Source organism: Anas acuta, chromosome W (genome assembly GCF_963932015.1).
Source record: "Anas acuta chromosome W, bAnaAcu1.1, whole genome shotgun sequence".
In the NCBI taxonomy this organism is placed as follows: domain Eukaryota; kingdom Metazoa; phylum Chordata; class Aves; order Anseriformes; family Anatidae; genus Anas; species Anas acuta.
Genome location: NC_089016.1, coordinates 415,131 through 423,860, shown reverse-complemented (window position 1 = coordinate 423,860; position 8,730 = coordinate 415,131). Strand labels below are relative to the sequence as shown.

Below are 8,730 nucleotides of genomic sequence, written 5' to 3'. Positions count from 1 at the left end.
TGCCACTCACCTCTCTAGTGCCATCACTGTTGCCTTGGGGTGCTCTGTGATGCACTGGGTGACCTCACAAGGCCTGCTGGCCAGCACATCTCCTGCAGGGCAACCAGGCCACACAACGGCAGGGACCTCACCACTGTCCTTCCAGCCCCCTCCCCTCCCCTCGGCCCTGGCCTTGTCTCTGCTGGCAGGAGTGGCCTTGGGAGGAGCTTCCTGGCTTCCCCTCGCCTCCTTAGGCTCCTGTCTCAATTATTACAGTCCCTGATAAAAGGTCCCACCCCAGCTTTTCTGTAGGCCCCCTTTAGGTACTGGAGGGCTACTACAGGGTCTCTCCAGGCTGAAAAGAACCAGCTTTCTCAGCCTGTCTTCACTGAAAAGGTACCCCAGCCTTTCTATCATCTTTTTGGCCTCTTCTAGACTCCTTCTAATACTTCCATGTCCTTCTTGAGCTTGGGCCCCAGATGTGAATGCAGTAGTCTACATGGGGTCTCACAAGAGCAGAGTAGAGAAAAAGAATCACCTTCCTTGACCTGTTGGACAAATCAGGATATGTTTGACTTTCTGGGCTGTAAGTGCACATTGCCAGAACATGTGGAGTTTCTCATCCACCAAATCCCCCAGGTCCTTCTCCTCAGAGCTGCTCTCTATCCATTCTCCACCCAGCCGGTGTTTGTGCTTGGGATTGCCCCAATCCAGTTGTAGGACCTTGTACTTGGCCTTGTTGAACGTCATGAGGTGCTCACAGGCCACTCCTCTCAAGTCTGTCAAGGTCCCTCTGGATGGCATCCCTTCCCTGCCATGTGTCAACTGCACCACCCAGCTTGGTGTCATCAGCAAACTCACTGAGACTGCACTCAATCGCACTGTCTATGTACCGACAAACGTTGTACCACCAATGCTGTAACCCCATTGTAGATGGCCACCAGAGTTGATGGGCACAATCTGCCCTTATTGAAGACCTGTTGGCTGTCACCAACAGCCACCAGTTGGCTGTCATCACCAGTCCAGAAAAGCAGGGTAGCATGGCAAAGCAGAGAGGGATACTTGCAATGAACCTGTGCAAGGAGCGTGAGAGAAATCTCACAGGAACACTGGGGCCACCTATCCAGAGAAATGTCAGGGCTCCATGAGGTGCCCATATCTGAGCTGGCCTCATGGACAGCTCATACACACATGGCTTTTCAGAGACACGAGTCCCTGCCTTGCACACACAGGCAGCGCACTGCAGCACTTGCAGTGTCCCTCTGGCTCCTGCAGCCACTACCTTAGGCTGGAAGACACCTCAGTTCTGTGGTGCATTGTCCTGCTCTGCCCTCTTCTGAGATGTCCCAAGGCATGAAGAAAGGGCACAGGGAGCTCGCGGGTTCAAGGAAGCACATCTCAGAGCTGCATTCAGGTCTTGTATTTTGGACTAGATGGTCTCTGAAAGTGCCTTCCCCCTGAACTATTCTGTGCTATTCAGGCAGTTGCTCCATAGCTGTTCCACTAGAAAGAAGGGACCTGAAGACACTGTCTGCCCACTGCCTTTCATGACTCACCTAGAAATAGCAGATGGCCTTTGTGTTTGCTCGTGTACCTCTCGCCATGTACATATGAATTGCCTGCTGGCAGCAGCAGCAAAGGGTTTCTGTTCCCGTGTCTCCCCTGTACATGGAGAAGGCCCTTCTCTTCTCCAGGGACATCCCATCTCCCAGGGAACCTCTCTCAGGTGAGCACATCTGTGCTGGCCTGGCTGGCCATTGCTGCAGCCTTTTGCCATGCTCCCCACAACCCAGCTGGTGGTGCTGCTCTGCAGAGTAAGGGGGTTGTGGTGCCTGGGGCAGGGAGGGTTCTCTTCAGGGCCATGCTGGACAGGGTGAGGGGCAGAGCCAGCTGGTTGGGGCCCTGCCACTGACCGCCTCCCACAGTGGCTCTTCTGTGGCCCTGGGGGACTCAGATATGCCCGGCCTGGCAGAGTGAGGAGCCTCTTTGGACTCTCTTCCTTGGGCAAGTTTGGATCTGACAGCAGCTCTGAAAGAGGACGTGAGCTTTCAGTCATGGCCCTTTTATAATGGAAATGCTGTTGTGGAGGCCAGCTGTGTCACCCAAGTGCCCACTGCCTGTCTCTGCCTGCAGTCCCAGCATAGCCACACAGCAGCACTGGCACCAAGCACCAGGAGCAGCCAGGCCTTACACCACCAGCAAGGCTCAGAAGGAGGGGGTGGCAGTGGCAAGAGAGCAGCTCTGCATGGACCAGGTGCTCCCTGGCCGTGGTGCTGGGCCTGACTCATTCCCCCCCACCACTTCTGCACACGGACACTGCCTGTGCAGAACAAGAAAATGTCTCAGAGGAAGGATATAAGACGGAAAGGCACTTTAACTTGTTTAAATACAAAAGCAAAATGAAGAATTTCTTTGTGGTCTAATATTCTAAGAACAAAACTGGGAACAAAAAATTCAGCATAAGATCATAGAAAACACAAGAAGAACACAACAACACAAAAACAGAGGTCAGGCTTGGCTGCAAACCAAGGATTAGCAAGAGTAGCCTTTTCAGTCATTTGTGAAAAAAAAATCAGAGAGATATGACCTACGAAATATGCATAGTCTTAATTTTCCACATGGCATCCTTGAGCTTCAGGTTCCTCATGCTGTAGATGAGGGGGTTCAACGCTGGAGGCACCACCAAGTACAGAAAAGCCAGAACAAGAATGAGGGAAGAAGAGGAGATGGAGGGGGGCTTCAGGTGGGCAAATATGACTGTGCTGAGAAACAGGGAGACCACAGCCAGGTGAGGGAGGCATGTGGAAAAGGCTTTGTGCCGTCCCTGCTGGGAGGGGATCCTCAGCACGGCCCTGAAGATCTGCACATAGGACAGAGCAACGAAAACAAAACACCCACACACAAGAAAAGTACTAACAGTAGTAATTCGAACTTCCCCTCGGTAGGAGTCTGAGCAGGAGAGCTTGAGGATCTGGGGGATTTCACAGAAGAACTGGTCCAGAGCATTGCCACGGCCAAGGGGTAATGAAAATATATTGGCAGTGTGCAGCACGACGTGAAGAAAGTCACTGCCCCAGGCAGCTGCTGCCATGGTGGCACAGGCTCTGCTGCTCAGGAGGGTGCCATAGTGCAGGGGCTTGCAGATGGCAATGTAGCGGTCATAGGCCATGACAGTGAGAAGGGAAATCTCTGATGAATAGAAAAAGAATACGAGAAAGATCTGTGCAGCACATCCTGCATAGGAAATGGTCCTATTGTCCCAGAGGAAATTTGCTATGGCTTTGGGGAGAGTGGTGGAGATGCCTCCCAGGTCGAGGAGGGCGAGGTTGAGGAGGAAGAAGTACATGGGGGTGTGGAGGTGGTGGTCACAGGCTACGGCTGTGAGGATGAGGCCATTGCCTAGGAGGGCAGCCAGGTAGAAGCCCAGGAAAAGCGAGAAGTGCAGGAGCTGCAGCTCCCGCGTGTCTGCGAATGCCAGGAGGAGAAACTCGGTGATGGAGCTGCTGTTACACATTTACTGCCTCTGAGCAAGGGAGCCTGTCCATAAAAAAAAAAAAATAACAGTGCAAAATTTAAGGACTTTGACTAAAATCCATTGCATGCCTCAACAAACATCACACAAACAACATACTGCCTCATTCATTTCAGGAAGAGCTTTCTGCAGTGGCTTGGTTTACCTCTGGTTGGCGTCTGAGGTTGCCGCAACAAGCAGAGGGGTCTGCTATGGGCTCTGCAGCAGTCAGTCCTGGTCTACAGCAACAGGTAAAAGAATCTGGACTGATCAGAGAGGTCCACTGGCCATTGACATCTCCCCAATGTCAGGTCATGAGGAGAAGGTCAAATAATTCCTCAAGAAACAACAAAGGTGATGTTGCTACTGTCTGTAGGCTGAGGCATATGAAGGGATTTTGTGAGCTGCCTCATGGACATGCAGCAATGCTCAGGGAGCCTTAGTGTCTAATACTGATGTTATTTCTCCATTACCATCAGACTGCTCCAGCACATGGTCAGGAGAATAGAAGACAGTAAAAACTGCATTGCCGTCAGGTAGCTGTTGCCTTGCAATTCTGCTGGCAGTGGGCAGTGTGACAGTTCTGCTTCAGCTTGGGGTGGTGTGGGGCTGTGAGCAGCCTTCCCCAGGCAGCAGCCTCTGGGCAGCAGCAGGACCCTGCTTTGCACCTCAGCCCTGATCACACCTGTCTGCACCCCTGGCTTTACAGCCTGCAGCTAGGCCCAGGAGAGAGAAGTTCTCGGGCCCTGCACACTGACACTGCAGCACACAAGCCCTGCATGCCCCTCAACTCCAACACCAGGCATAGTCCTGACAGCTCCCATCAGCTGAGGGCTGTGCCAGCTCCAGGAGAGCCTGGCAGGGTGTGCAGAGGCATTACCCTGCACCCAGAGTCTTACTGTGGGGAGGTGGATGGGAAGATTACTCCCCCCGTGACCTCTCCTCTCCCTTCCCACGCCAGGCTACCATGACCCACTCTTCCCCTTCTCTCCTCTCCCCATGTCAGCTGCAGGCAGTGCCCCCAGCCCTGCTGCACCTTGCAGAGGAGCTGCTCCTGGGTAGAGCTGTCTCTCTGCAGTGTTGTCTGCTTGCCAGGAGCTCCTTCCCTCCATCCCAGGAGCCCAGCCCAGCTCAGCAGCACACTTCAAGACCAAGGCAGTATAATGGTCCCTCTGGTGGGTCGGGGCAGAGCCCGCGAGCCTCAAACACTGAGAGAAAATGAAAGACATTTCTCCAGTAGTCCTAGTCTGATGCAAACTGCAAAGACTAGCAGCACTAATGTGTCCCACTCAGGGACATTACAGACAAAGCCTCCCCAGGGACTTGTTAGAGAAGAAAACTGCAGGCAGTGATGAAGGGGGGACGAAGGCCAAGGAAAGGTGGCCCTGAGGCTTAGGAAACCTTGATGTGTCAAAGTTTCTTTGGCAATGCCAAGTACAAAGCCACAGGTGGTCATCTCCCAGGCTCTTGGAAGGGGATAAGGAGGCATTGAGACCCTAATGCTCTAAGGATAACGTGCCTCCTCATAGACATCACTGAGAGAGACAAAAGCCAGAGCCCAGCAGACAAAGCTGTTGGCTCTGTAGGGGGCTTTCATCTTGCAAAAGATCCTTGACCATAACCACCACACACTGTCCTATGCTGTTCCATGTCTATACCTTTTTCCATGTAGGGCTTAGGCACCCATCCTGTTTCTCATCTTGTTGTCTCCAGAGAACCTTCCTGCCTTGACTGATGTCTCCCCATCTGCCCTCAGTAATCTATGAAACACAAAGACATGGGCTGATCCAGACACCCTCTGGGTGATATCTTGCACCACAGCTCTACTCTTTGAGTAACATTTCACCTCAGCCCCCATCTCACCACCCACCAATCTGAATTTTATGAAATTCTTTCTTTCTTGTACTCTTTCTTACTAGGAGGAAAAACTCCACCATCACTGCAACCACTCCTCAAGCAGTCTCTGCATACTTCTCTACTGTCCAGAGCCTGTACAACACAGGGCCAAAGAAGCCCTCAGCTTGTTCCACACTGCTGCAGAAATAGCACCAGCAGCACTGAGTCAAGGGCAACAATAACTCCAGTGGTCTGGATGGCCCCCACTGCCTCTAGTGCAGCCCCGTAAGGAGCTGGCTTTGTTCCCTGTCAGCATGTCCCACTGCCTCCTATGGTGTCCTCGTAGCACCCAGGCCCTTCTCCTCAGGGTCCCCCCTCGGCTGCTCACGTCCAACCCTGCCCCAATAGATGCAGGTATTCTGTCCCACATGCAGCACTGGCCACCTCTTCTTGCCAACTTCAGGAGGTTTCTGTTGGATGAAGGCTGGAGATTCCCAAGGTCCATCTGCACTGAAGCTCCATTTTGTCACCTGTTCATGGTTGGGTGCAGATGGCTCACCCTAATGGTGGTGATTCTCATACGATAACAGTGTGAGGAGTGTCTGCAATCTACAGGCATTAAGGGAGGTACTTGTTTAGTGGAATATCTGACCTAGGCAGGAATTACCATGAGAACCATCTCTGAAACACCCAATGACACTACAAAGCAATCAAAGCCAGAATCAGAGAAAATGAATGCTGGGCTCATTGTCTGCTAGGGTATTTGACAGGAAATCATGCAATATGGATCCCTCCAGCAGCTGGACCTGGATCCCCTTTCTAGCCAGGAGCTTGCCCCATGATCTCCTCCCATTCCCTAAACATGTAAACTCTAACAAGTCTCTCCTGTACAGAACCACCGAACTTTTGATGTGGGGAGGCAGCAAGCTCCCACCATTTATCTGTCTCCTTCTGTTGAATTTGGTCAGGAGTCCTTTTCTCATTTGTGCCAGCCTCCTGCCACCTTTACTTACTTCCTGTGTGTCAGGTTGGATCATTCATGAGCTTAAAGAAGTGATGATAGACCAAGGAGCAGTCATTTGAAACTTAAAGAAGCATAGATTTAGATTAGGTATGAGGAAGAAATTCTTTCCTTACCAGGGTGGTTGCCCAGAGAACCTGTGGATGCCTCATCCCAGAAAGAACTCAAGGCCAGGTTGGAAGGGGTTTTGAGCAAACCGGTCTGGTGGAAGGTATCGCTGCCTGTGACAGGGTGTTGGAATTGAATGACCTTGAAGGTCCCTTCCAAAACAATCCATTGTATCAGTAGAAGCTCAAACATCAACCAGCTCCCTGCCGCCCTCCTCTCTGCAGGGCCTTATCCCAAACAAATCCTTCAAGCAGGTCCCTCAGCCAGTGAGAGGCTCAAGTCTGCTCACCTCAAGTCCTCTGCATTGCCTTGGTCCCCTCTCTTAGCATCTGCAACTCTACCTTCTCACCTCCTTAAAATCCCTGAGCACTTCCTGTTGAGTTCTAAGAATGAGGTCCTGCAGGTCACCTCACCTCAGTGGCTCCTCAGTCACCCGTGTCAGCCAGATGTCATCAAGGAGCTCCCAAACCCTCCCGGAGATTTTGTGTAAGGGTATGCAGAAGCAGAGGGTCTGCTCCTTCTGTGGTATCTGGTCAAGGACCTTTTCCTGTGCACCAACGGATGCTGATAAGGGATGCCGTAATGGGAGCCAGACCTGGTCAGTTGTGCCAACTGATAAGGAAAGTGACAGAACGTGGGGATGCTGATTCACACAGAGCTGTCTGATTGAAGAGTTTTAAATAGAAATAAGGATGAGAATGGGCAACAAAGAAATGAACAATATGACTATGACACAGGAATGTGCTCAGGTGGCCAACAAGGCCGTTTGCCGTTTGGCTTGGGGTTGTTTAGCCTGGAGAAAGCGAGGCCGTAGTGGGTTTGTGTGGCAAGGTTTTGATAGCAGGGGGCCTTAGTGGTGGCTTCTGTGAGAAGAATCTAGAAGCTGCCACATGTTAGGTAAGTGCCCTACTGCTGACCAGAGCCGAGTCAATAAGCAATGTTTTTTTGTGCCTCTGTGAGAGCATATTTAAGACAGGAAAATAGAACGCTGTGCCACATAGCAGCTGAGAGAGTGAGAGGAGTGAGGAACAACCTTGAACAGCCAAGGTCAGTGAAGAAGGAGGGGGAGAGGTGCTCCAGGTGCCGGAGCAGAAGTCCCCTGTGGCCTGTGGTGAGGACCATGGTGAAGCCGGCTGTCCCCCTGCAGCCCATGGAGTACCATAGTGGAGCAGGATTCCATCCTGTAGCCCGCGGAGGAGACCATGGTGGAGCAGGTGGACCTGCACCGATGGAGGTCCAATTGTTCTGGTGTACACCGAGACTAATAAGCTGCACTTTTTGCTACCCTGAGCCAAGGACCTGTCATGTTTTGACAAATGCTGTACCCTAGGGTACTTTTCCTCATTATAATAGCATTATAATAACAAAACATGCCTCCATCCCAAAAGCTACCTGCCTCCAAGGTGTGATCACCCCTCACTGAGCATGCGCTCTGAATTTCTCAGAGCCTATTACTTTAAATGGAGACAGGAGAACTTTTTACCAATGAAAACTAAGATAAGCTTGACTAGAGTCACTCAAGTTCAACCTAAAAGATAGAAAATAATATAAATTGGCCTAAGAGAGACGGTATGTTAGGGAAGATACCACTGTCAGGGGAGATACCATCCTGAGGGAATACAACATCCTGAGGACCTCCTGACTCGTGGGACCAGGTCGATGGGCTGAGCCTCTCTTCCCCCCCATTCAGACACCTTTGGGTGAGATTTGAACACTTGGTTATAAATCTCTCTAGAGTCTTTGTGCCTTTTAACACGTTCATTTCCAGTCTGCGCACCTGTGCTACCTGTCTCACCTGTGTATTTCATGCATGCTAGCTTGCTTTTGCAGACAGTCACTATCGTCAGCAATCCAAAGAACCTGTGCACCTGTTGCTGTAATAAATTGCACTTGATTGCATTGTTCCTAGTCATGATAGTTCTCATTAAACACATAAGAGTGGTTATACGGTGGCTATACAGTGGTTATACATTGGTTATACAGTGGTTAAACGAGTAAGGGTGGTTATACATTACTGGTGAATCCATGACAGCAGTAGTTCAGTGCTCTGAATCCAACCAGACCCCTAACGGTTAATCCATTATTGGTGAATCCGAGCGGACCCCTAACGGTTAATGAGTTATTGGTGAATCTGTGATTGTGACAGTTCAGTACCCTGAATCCGACTGGGCCCATAACAGTTAATCGGCTACACCCCTTAACGCGACACATAGAAGCACCTTTCTGCAGTACCCAAGCATCTCCCCAGAGCATACAAGCACCTCCCTGGAACACC

The 8,730-nt window shown here is 51.2% G+C and overlaps 1 protein-coding gene across 1 annotated transcript; it reads right to left on the bottom strand.

Moving 5' to 3' along the window:
- Positions 1–2,566: 2,566 nt before the first annotated feature.
- On the bottom strand, positions 2,567–3,493 carry LOC137847455 (olfactory receptor 14C36-like). Its single transcript, XM_068665724.1, has one exon. It carries the CDS (start codon positions 3,491–3,493, stop codon positions 2,567–2,569), a length of 927 nt encoding a protein of 308 aa, XP_068521825.1.
- Positions 3,494–8,730: the final 5,237 nt, after the last annotated feature.